At 51.6% G+C, this 11,617-nt stretch overlaps 1 protein-coding gene across 1 annotated transcript; it reads right to left on the bottom strand.

The window, feature by feature from the left end:
- Nucleotides 1–9,600: 9,600 nt before the first annotated feature.
- On the bottom strand, nt 9,601–11,129 carry LOC119352304 (heavy metal-associated isoprenylated plant protein 39-like). Its single transcript, XM_037618985.1, has 3 exons — nt 10,847–11,129; nt 10,661–10,736; nt 9,601–10,464 (listed from the first exon to the last, which is right to left on the bottom strand). The coding sequence occupies exons 1-3, from the start codon at nt 10,859–10,861 to the stop codon at nt 10,079–10,081; spliced, it is 477 nt and encodes a 158-aa protein (XP_037474882.1). The 5' UTR covers nt 10,862–11,129; the 3' UTR covers nt 9,601–10,078.
- Nucleotides 11,130–11,617: the final 488 nt, after the last annotated feature.

The raw sequence follows: 11,617 nt of genomic DNA, 5'->3' as shown, positions 1-11,617 counted from the left end.
GGCCGCGCCCTTTAGTCCCGGTTCTGGATTGAACCGGAACTAAAGGGTCAGGGCATTAGTACCGACACTTTAGTCCCGGTTCAGGTCCCTTTTTCTACCAGATGCTTGGGTTGTTTGAAAATAAAAAAAATCAAAAAAAAATTTCAAAAAATTTTTTCAAAAAAAAAAATCATAAAATTTCCTTTAGTCCTCGTTGGTGTTACCAACCGGGACTAAAGGTGGAGCTCCACGTGGCCGCGCCCTTTAGTCCCGGTTCTGGATTGAACCGGGACTAAAGGGTCAGGGCATTAGTACCGACACTTTAGTCCCGGTTCAGGTCCCTTTTTCTACCACATGCTTGGGTTTTCATTAATGAAAATCGGAAGGGGTGCTGTGACCTGCCTGTCATCTGTGCATTATTATGATAATCGTATGATTTGCGTGTGGAGTGATAGTCTAGGTCTAACTGTGTGTCTATGCCATTGAAAATAGCTTTTGGTGCTTGGGTGTGTTCAATAATGGAATGGTTCCACACTAGGAACAGATTCCCGTGGTTGTGGAGTGGATCGGAGCCGTTTCGCCGTACACACCGGCACACTAGCACTGCGGTGCCCTAGGTCGAGATGGTCTGTGTAAGACAATAGGCTTTGGGGGGAACCGGCACAACCCTCTAGGGGTGGCCTATCACATATATATATAATGAGGTGGTATACAACGTTACAATATACACATGTAAATACAGTCTAACACCCTCCCTCAATCTTAGCCACTTTCTAATGAATCTAGAAGGGTAAGATTGCGCCTGCAAGTCTCAAACTGTGGCAAAGGCAATGGCTTGGTGAAGATGTCAGCAAGTTGATCCTTGGAAGAAATAAACTTGATCTGTAGTTGCTTCTGAGAGACACGCTCACGCACAAAGTGATAGTCAACTTCAATGTGTTTCGTTCGGGCATGGAATACCGGATTTGCAGAAAGGTATGTAGCACCGATGTTATCACACCAAAGAACAGGAGGCTGTGATTGGGGTATACTTAACTCCTGAAGCAAGGACTGTACCCAGATAATCTCTGATGTGGCATTGGCCACAGCCTTATACTCAGCCTCAGTACTGCTACGCGAGACAGTAGCCTGTTTCCGAGCACTCCAGGCAATCAGGTTAGAGCCAAAGAAGACAGCATAACCCCCCGTGGATCGCCTGTCATCCGGATTGCCAGCCCAGTCTGCATCAGAATATGCTAAAAGACAACCAGAGTCAGACGGCCGAATATGCAAACCATGAGCCACCGTGAAACGAATATAGCGCAAAATCCGCTTAACAGCAGACCAATGAGTGCCACGGGGTGACTGCAGATACTGGCAGACTCGGTTAACAGCATAGGAAATGTCTGGTCGCGTGATCGTCAAGTACTGGAGCCCACCAACAATACTCCGGTACTCGGTCGCATCAGAAGAAGAAAGAAGCTCACCATCAACAGCATTGAGCTTATCAGTGGTAGACATGGGTGTAGTCGTCGGTTTGCACTTAAGCATCCCAGCTCGCTGCAACAAATCCAGAGAGTACTTCTTCTGCGTCATAACAAGGCCAGCAGCACGAGAAGTAACCTCCACACCAAGAAAGTAATGAAGCTTCCCAAGGTCCTTGACCGCAAAATCAGCACCAAGTGAGCGAACAAGCGCAGTAGCAGCCGACTGAGAGGAGCTGACCAAAATGATATCATCTACATAGACCAACAAGTACATAGTAACCTCAGGCCTTTGAAGAAGAAACAATGAGGAGTCAGCAGTTGATGATGCAAAACCATGAGCACGAAGAGCCATTGCAAGACGAGCATGCCAAGCACGAGGAGCCTGCTTCAGACCATAAATTGCCTTGGACGGACGACAGAGATGATCAGGGCGATCCGGATCAGAGAAACCCGGAGGCTGGCGCATGTAAACCTCCTCCGCCAAGACACCATGAAGAAAAGCATTTTGAACATCAAGCTGACGAAGAAACCAACCTCGAGTAACAGCCAGAGAGAGAAGAAGTCTGATGGTAGTAGGCTTGACCACTGGACTGAAGGTGTCTTCATAGTCAAGTCCAAAACGCTGTCGAAAACCACGAGCAACCAGACGAGCCTTATAGCGCTCAATGGACCCATCAGAATGCCTCTTCACTTTGAAAACCCATTTGGAATCAATGACATTTACCCGTGATTGTGGAGGAACAAGAGTCCATGTCTGATTGCGAAGAAGCGCTTGATACTCCTGCTCCATGGCCTCTCTCCAATGAGGAATGCGCATAGCAGCTTGATACGTGCGTGGCTCAGAGGATGGATCTGCGAGAGCAGCAGACATGCACGCCGCTAACCAAGCAACTGTGCCATCGTGACGTTGCTTAGGCTGAAAAATGCCACTCCGACTACGCGTATGTGGACGTAGAGCAGCAGCAGGAGCCGGCGGAGGCGAAGGTGACGGAGACGTGACGGTCGCCGGAGATGCAGGAATCACCTCAGGCGAGCTCGGGACAGACGACTCCGGGCTGCATGGCGAAGACTGGCCCGACGACAGGGGCTCAGAGGCCATGGGCGAACCGAGAGTGTGTTGGAAATATGCCCTAGAGGCAATAATAAATTGATTATTATTATATTTCCTTGTTCATGATAATCGTTTATTATCCATGCTAGAATTGTATTGATAGGAAACTCAGATACATGTGTGGATACATAGACAACACCATGTCCCTAGTAAGCCTCTAGTTGACTAGCTCGTTAATCAATAGATGGTTACGGTTTCCTGACCATGGACATTGGATGTCGTTGATAACGGGATCACATCATTAGGAGAATGATGTGATGGACAAGACCCAATCCTAAGCCTAGCACAAGATCATGTAGTTCGTATGCTAAAGCTTTTCTAATGTCAAGTATCATTTCCTTAGACCATGAGATTGTGCAACTCCCGGATACCGTAGGAGTGCTTTGGGTGTGCCAAACGTCACAACGTAACTGGGTGGCTATAAAGGTGCACTACGGGTATCTCTGAAAGTGTCTGTTGGGTTGGCACGAATCGAGATTGGGATTTTGTCACTCCGTGTAAACGGAGAGGTATCTCTGGGCCCACTCGGTAGGACATCATCATAATGTGCACAATGTGACCAAGGGGTTGATCACGGGATGATGTGTTACGGAACGAGTAAAGAGACTTGCCGGCAACGAGATTGAACAAGGTATTGGATACCGACGATCGAATCTCGGGCAAGTAACATACCGATAGACAAAGGGAATTGTATACGGGATCGATTGAGTCCTTGACATCGTGGTTCATCCGATGAGATCATCGTGGAACATGTGGGAGCCAACATGGGTATCCAGATCCCGCTGTTGGTTATTGACCGGAGAACATCTCGGTCATGTCTGCATGTCTCCCGAACCCGTAGGGTCTACACACTTAAGGTTCGATGACGCTAGGGTTATAAAGGAAGCTTGTATGTGGTTACCGAATGTTGTTCGGAGTCCCGGATGAGATCCCGGACGTCACGAGGAGTTCCGGAATGGTCCGGAGGTAAAGATTTATATATAGGAAGTCATGTTTCGGCCATCGGGACAAGTTTCGGGGTCATCGGTATTGTACCGGGACCACCGGAAGGGTCCCGGGGGCCCACCGGGTGGGGCCACCTGCCCCGGGGGGCCACATGGGCTGTAGGGGGTGCGCCTTGGCCTACATGGGCCAAGGGCACCAGCCCCAAGAGGCCCATGCGCAAGGAAACTTGGAGAGGGAAGAGTCCTAAAGGGGGAAGGCACCTCCGAGGTGCCTTGGGGAGGATGGACTCCTCCCCATCCTTAGCCGCACCCCTTCCTTGGAGGAGGGGGCAAGGCTGCGCCCTCCCCCTCTCCCTTGGCCCTATATATAGTGGGGAAAAGGAGGAGCAATCATACCTAAGGCCTTTGGTTGCCTCCCTCTCCCTCCCGTGACACATCTCCTCTCCCGTAGGTGCTCGGCGAAGCCCTGCGGGATTGCCACGCTCCTCCATCACCACCACGCCGTTGTGCTGCTGTTGGATGGAGTCTTCCTCAACCTCTCCCTCTCCCCTTGCTGGATCAAGGCGTGGGAGACGTCACCGGGCTGTACGTGTGTTGAACGCGGAGGTGCCGTCCGTTCGGCACTTGATCATCGGTGATCTGAATCACGACGAGTACGACTCCATCAACCCCGTTCACTTGAACGCTTCCGCTTAGCGATCTACAAGGGTATGTAGATGCAAACTCTCCTCTCCTTTCTACTCGTTGCTGGTCTCTCCATAGATAGATCTTGGTGTTACGTAGGAAAATTTTTGAATTTCTGCTACGTTCCCCAACAGTGAGATGGAGTAGTTTCATCGGTGAACATCATTATGTTGATCATATCTACTATATGATTCACGCTCGACCTTTCGGTCTCCGTGTTCCGAGGCCATATCTGTATATGCTAGGCTCGTCAAGTTTAACCTGAGTATTCTGCGTGCGCAACTGTTTTGCACCCGTTGTATTTGAACGTAGAGCCTATCACACCCGATCATCACGTGGTGTCTCAGCACGAAGAACTTTCGCAACGGTGCATACTCAGGGAGAACACTTCTTGATAATTTAGTGAGAGATCATCTTATAATGCTACCGTCAATCAAAGCAAGATAAGATGCATAAAAAGATAAACATCACATGCAATCAATATAAGTGATATGATATGGCCATCATCATCTTGTGCTTGTGATCTCCATCTCCGAAGCACCGTCATGATCACCATCGTCACCGGCGCGACACCTTGATCTCCATCGTAGCATCGTTGTCGTCTTGCCAATCTTATGCTTCCACGACTATCACTACCGTTTAGTAATAAAGTAAAGCATTACATCGCGATTGCATTGCATACAATAAAGCGACAACCATATGGCTCCTGCCAGTTGCCGATAACTTGGTTACAAAACATGATCATCTCATACAATAAAATTCAGCATCATGCCTTGACCATATCACATCACAACATGCCCTGCAAAAACAAGTTAGACGTCCTCTACTTTGTTGTTGCATGTTTTACGTGGCTGCTACGGGCTTAAGTAAGAACCAATCTCACCTCCGCATCAAAACCACAACGATAGTTTGTCAAATAGACTCCGTTTTAACCTTCGCAAGGACCGGGCGTAGCCATACTTGGTTCAACTAAAGTTGGAGAGGCAGTCGCCCGCAAGCCATCTCTGTGCAAAGCACGTCGAGGGAACCGGTCTCGCGTAAGCGTACGCGTAAGGTTGGTCCGGGTCGTCTCGTCCAACAATACCGCTGAACCAAAATATGACATGCTGGTAGGCAGTATGACTTGTATCGTCCACAACTCACTTGTGTTCTACTCGTGCATATAACATCAACATCATTAACCTAGGCTCGGATGCCACTGTTGGGATTCGTAGTAATTTCAAAAATTTTCCTACGCGCACACAGGATCATGTGATGCATAGCAACGAGAGGAGAGTGTTGTCTACGTACCCAACGCAGACCGACTGCGGAAGCAAAGACACGACGTAGAGGAAGTAGTCGTACGTCTTCACGATCCAACCGATCAAGCACCGAAACTACGGCACCTCCGAGTTCGAGCACACGTTCAGCTCGATGACGATCCCCGGACTCCGATCCAGCAAAGTGTCGGGGAAGAGTTTCGTCAGCACGACGGCGTGGTGACGATCTTGATGAACTACAGCAGCAGGGCTTCGCCTAAACTCCGCTACAGTATTATCGAGGAATATGGTGGCAGGGGGCACCGCACACGGCTAAGGAATCGATCACGTGGATCAACTTGTGTCAACTTGTGTGTTTAGAGGTGCCCCTGCCTCCGTATATAAAGGAGGAGAGGAGGGGAGGCTGGCCGGCCAAAGAGGGAGGCGCAGGAGAGTCCTACTCCCTCTGGGAGTAGGATTCCTCCCCCCAATCCTAGTCCAACTAGGATTCCTCGGAGGGGAAGGGAGAGAGGGGGCCCGGCCACCTTCTCCTAGTCCTACTAGGACTAGGGGAGGGGAAAGAGGCGCAGCCACCTTGGGCTGCCCCTTTCTCCTTTCCACTAAGGCCCATGATGGCCCATATGGCTCCCGGGGGGTTCCGGTAACCTCCCGGTAACCCGGTAAAATCCCGATTTCACCCGGAACACTTCCGATGTCCAAACATAGGCTTCCAATATATCAATCTTTACGTCTCGACCATTTCGAGACTCCTCGTCATGTCCGTGATCACATCCGGGACTCCGAACAACCTTCGGTACATCAAAATGCATAAACTCATAATATAACTGTCATCGTAACCTTAAGCGTGCGGACCCTACGGGTTCGAGAACAATGTAGACATGACCGAGACATGTCTCTGGTCAATAACCAATAGCGGGACCTGGATGCCCATATTGGCTTCTACATATTCTACGAAGATCTTTATCGGTCAGACCGCATAACAACATACGTTGTTCCCTTTGTCATCGGTATGTTACTTGCCCGAGATTCGATCGTCGGTATCCAATACCTAGTTCAATCTCGTTAACGGCAAGTCTCTTTACTCGTTCCGTAATACATCATCTCACAACTAACATATTAGTTGTAATGCTTGCAAGGCTTATGTGATGCGTATTACCGAGAGGGCCCAGAGATACCTCTCCGACAATCGGAGTGACAAATCCTAATCTCGAAATACGTCAACCCAACATCGACCATTGGAGACACCTGTAGTACTCCTTTATAATCACCCATTTACGTTGTGACGTTTGGTAGTACCCAAAGTGTTCCTCCGGTAAACGGGAGTTGCATAATCTCATAGTCGTAGGAACATGTATAAGTCATGAAGAAAGCAATAGCAACATACTAAACGATCAGGTGCTAAGCTAATGGAATGGGTCATGTCAATCAGATCATTCTACTAATGATGTGACCTCGTTAATCAAATAACAACTCATTGTTCATGGTTAGGAAACATAACCATCTTTGATTAACGAGCTAGTCAAGTAGAGGCATACTAGTGACACTCTGTTTGTCTATGTATTCACACATGTATTATGTTTCCGGAAAATACAATTCTAGCATGAATAATAAACATTTATCATGATTATAAGGAAATAAATAATAACTTTATTATTGCCTCTAGGGCATATTTCCTTCAAGTCTTCATATTCAAAACACGAGTGGGAGTACGATTGATGAGAAAACATGCAGTGGTGAAAGCATCACTCCAAAAACGAAACGGAACAGATGCATGGGCCAAAAAAGTCAGACCAGCTTCAACAATGTGACGATGCTTACGTTCTACTGAACCATTCTGCTGATGTGTATGTGGACATGCTAAACGGTGAGTGATCCCAAGCGACTGAAAGAAGGAGTTGAGGTTGCGATACTCGCCACCCCAGTCCGACTGAACATGAACAATTTTGTGCTTGAGAAGGCGTTCAACATGTTTTTGGAACTGAACAAAAATGTCAAACACATCAGATTTACGTTTGATAAGATAAAGCCAGGTAAAGCGGCTGTAAGCATCAACAAAACTGATATAATAATTATGACCACTAACAGAAGTCTGAGCAGGACCCCATACATTTGAAAACACAAGTTCTAAAGGATGTTTCACCTCACGACTGGACTTCGAAAAAGGAAGTTGATGACTCTTCCCCTGCTGACAAGCATCACACACTGCTACATCTTTATTACTAGACACACTAGGAAGCTCATTACGACGCAAAACATGCCGGACAATAGGTGTGGCCGGGTGACCAAGACGAGCATGCCACTGTGACGGAGATACCCGAACTCCACTGAAGACGCGAGCGACGCCAGGATGCTCCAGACGATAGAGACCTTGGCAGAGCCGCCCACTAAGAAGAATGTCCCTCGTGCCCCGATCCTTAATAAAAAGATCAAAAGGATGAAATTCACAAAGCACATTATTATCACGAGTGAGTTTAGGAACTGAAAGAAGATTACGTGTCACAGATGGAACTCGAAGAACATTGCGAAGTTGAAGACTCCTATTGGCATGTCTAGTGAGAAGTGATGCTTGACCAATATGAGAGATGTGCATACCTGCTCCATTGGCGGTGTGGATCTTGTCGGAGCCATGGTAGGGTTCACGAGTGTGAAGCTTCCCCATCTCACTGGTCAGGTGCTCTGTCGCCCCAGAGTCCATGTACCAGTGGGGATCAATGGAGTAGGACTGAATGTGTCCCTGTGGCTTCTGCGGCGGCGGACGATCAGCCATGGCGACCTGACGAGCAAAGTTGCGTGTATCCTTCCCGTCATTGCCAAGACCAAGAAAACCCCGCTGGAAGCGCTTGTGACACTTCGAGGCCCAGTGCCCATCGCGACCACAAAGCTGGCACACACGTGGACCGCCAGCCCCTGGTAGCGTCGCAGTAGGAGGAGGGGCCGAGGCGGGTGGTGGTGACTGCCCCGAAGGAGCCCTGGATGAAGCAGAGGAGCGACCACCCTTGGTGGCGGCGTTTGCCGAGAGGGCGCCGTTGCCCCTGGATCGGCGCGTCTCGACTCGTTGCTCAGTAAGCAGGAGGCGTGAAAAGACCTCGTGTGCTGGCATGGGCGTGGAGTTGCCCCTCTCATTGATGATCTTGACTAGGGCGTCATACTCCTCATCAAGACCATTGACGATAAACGAGTTGAACTCGGAGTCGGTGAGGGGCTGTCCAATGGAGGCCAGCGTGTCGGCGAGACTCTTGACTTTGTTGTAGAACTCAGTGGCGGTGGAGTCAAGCTTCTGACACTCCCCAAGTTGGCGACGGAGCCCAGATACACGAGCCTGCGACTGTGCCGCAAACGAGCACTCAAGAATAGTCCATGCCTCGTGGGACGTCTTGGGGAAGACAACAAGCCCAGCAACGGCCGGAGAGAGCGACCCCTGGATGGAGGAGAGGTTCGCCTGATCCTGCCCTGTCCAGACACGGTGAGCCGGATTATAGACCGGACCATGCACGCTGTCAACCAGCGCAGAAGGGCAAGGAAGAGAGCCGTCGACATAGCCAAGCAGGTAGTGACTCCCAAGAAGCGGAAGAACCTGCGCGCGCCAGAAGATGTAATTGTCCGACGACAACTTGATGGTGATGAGATGGCCGAAGTGAAACGGCGGCGGCGGCTGCGATCCCATCGAGGAGACTGGCTGAGGTGAGAACACCGTGGAGACAGTCGGAGGGGCAGCCGGCGCGGTGACAGAGGGCGCGATGGCCGCGGTTGACGCCGCGAAGCCTGCCAGCGCGACGTCCTCCGCCACCAGCGGCGCAGTGGCTGAGGGCGCGACAGCCGCGGTTGACGGGGCGGCGGTGGTGTGGGCCACAAGCGCCTGCCCGGGCGAAGTAGCAGCCGGCGGGAGCGCGAAGAGGGAGCCGACGCTCCGTGTCCCAATCGGCGCCTGAAGGGAGGCGGCATCCAGCGGCCTCGAGAGAAGTGTCGCGAGGGAGGCCGGCAGAAAACCGGTGGCGGTGGAGCCGGACGCAGCGGCGGACGTCATAGCAGTCGGGCGACGGCGGCGGCGGGCGCGGCGGCGGCGGTGGTGGCGGCAGCGGCGGCGGCGGCGGTTTAGGGTTTTTAGGCGGAAGCGGACGTAACCTAGCGTGATACCATGTAAGACAATAGACTTTGGGGGGAACCGGCACAACCCTCTAGGGGTGGCCTATCACATATATATATAATGAGGTGGTATACAACGTTACAATATACACATGTAAATACAGTCTAACAGTCTGTAGTACTTCACCGCGCAGTGCATCAGATAAAATGTTGGGACCGGCTGTACACGGCAGCGACGACGGCACTGCGAGGTGCGCCACACAGATGCATGCAGAGCTTAGATCGTAAATGGATGTAGAAATTTTGGCGTAGCTAGCTGTATACTCGTTCGAAACCCAAATACAGCAGTTTTATTTAGTTCTTACCCACACCACAACTCCGTCGATCAGCAGATGCGCAGCAAGCTGCTGGGTCACTGGTACGGTGCAATATTTAGCTCACACGGCCATATATATATAACGCACGCCGCCGATCGCCGGTGCAGGTAGGCTGATGAGTCCCGATCGAACAATCGGCTGGCAATGCAGGCCGGCTGCAAAAAATGTGCGGCGATCAGCAGATGACGCACGCATTGGGGCCTTCCTCGGTGTGGATGAAGTAGCACGGGTGCGGGTGCTGAGGCGGCGGGTACCAGTGCGGCGGCGGGTAGCACGCCGGCAGGCACACTGGGACGAGCGTGCTCGCGTCCTTCTTGTCCCCGCACCCGCAGTCGTCCTTCTCCTCCTTGGCCGGGCCGACGGAGACCTCCTTCTTCTTCTCCTCCTCCTTGGCCGGGCCGACGGAGACCTCCTTCTTCTCCTCCTCCTTGGCCGGGCCGACGGAGACCACCTGCACCGTGCAGAAGCGCCTGCGCAGCTTGCCGACGACGTGGACGGGGTCGACCGTGCCCACGACCGTCATCTTGTCGTCCTTCATGTCCACGACGATCTGGTCGATGCCTGGGGAAGGAAGCCATGGTTACTTGTTGTCGTCAGAAGCGCCAAACTGAGACACGGGCAAGGAGTGAGTGACCTCCATCTCCATGCATGCATGCATGTTTTACGACGAAGCACACCAAGAACACAAGCAAGCAAGACACAATTAATGCCGCATGGATTCGGAGAAGAAGAAGGGGAGTAAGTAAGCACCACTGACCACAGAGAGTGGAGACGGCCTTGATCGCCCTGCGCTTCCCCGTGTCGTCGTGCAGGTCCAGCTTCACCACCACCTTCTGCAGCCGTCAGACCAGCCGATCAAACAAACTACTTAGTCATCAGGAGCCGATGTTAAAATCACAAGAGAACTTAAGAAATGCCAGTTCGATCGGCTGTAAGCAATGACCTTCACGGCGGCCATCGATCCGACGGCCCGGCTGGGATCCACGACGAACTTGGAAGGATGGGATGAGTTGAAATGGAACGGGGCGCGGCGGCTTTCTCTCCCGGCGACGATGGAGCTGTATGGGAGTATAATCTGGGAGTAGCTGGGCCGTGTGGTTTTATTTTAGAGCCGGAGGCCGTGGTACGTACGGGGGTGCCGGCGCACCCCCAGTGTTTAGTGTTGTTGGGGGTTGGGAAGGTGTAGACCGTCGGGGAGTACGTACGGTACGGTGGCGCCGGGGAATGGCCACGACGGACGGCCGACGTCCTGCCGGAGTCTTGGTGCGCGTCCGGCCGGGGTGGCTAGCTCCATGGATTGCGACTTGGCGTCTTGGCGAGGGTATTGACGGACTTGGGCTTGTGAGCTAACCAGGCCGACCGATGTGGCGTTGGGGTGTCAGTGATGTGGCCCGGTTACCACTCTCGTGCCGATGGTGCAACCCGTACGTCCGTCCCTTGTTCGGCCTGATGCGATGGACGTTATTGCAAGAGTAGAGCTAGCGGCGGCGAATGGTTAATTGGCCCGGCACCCCAGCCGCCAACCAACTATCACCATGGCCGGAAACACAGAGTATGGACGAGAGTTTATTGCCCCACTACCCAATATAAACGACTAGCAAGAGTGTGTGCCTGTTAGATCGATTTGTAAATCTTAATGTCTACTCCCTCGGTCCCATGAAGACCCCTCCCCCTGCCTGGTGGCTCAAGGACCAGGAGCGCAAGAAGAGAAGGA

This window comes from Triticum dicoccoides, chromosome 2A (genome assembly GCF_002162155.2).
Source record: "Triticum dicoccoides isolate Atlit2015 ecotype Zavitan chromosome 2A, WEW_v2.0, whole genome shotgun sequence".
In the NCBI taxonomy this organism is placed as follows: Eukaryota; Viridiplantae; Streptophyta; class Magnoliopsida; order Poales; family Poaceae; genus Triticum; species Triticum dicoccoides.
The sequence above is the reverse complement of the archived record's forward strand: the minus strand, read 5'-3'. Positions and strand labels throughout refer to the sequence as shown.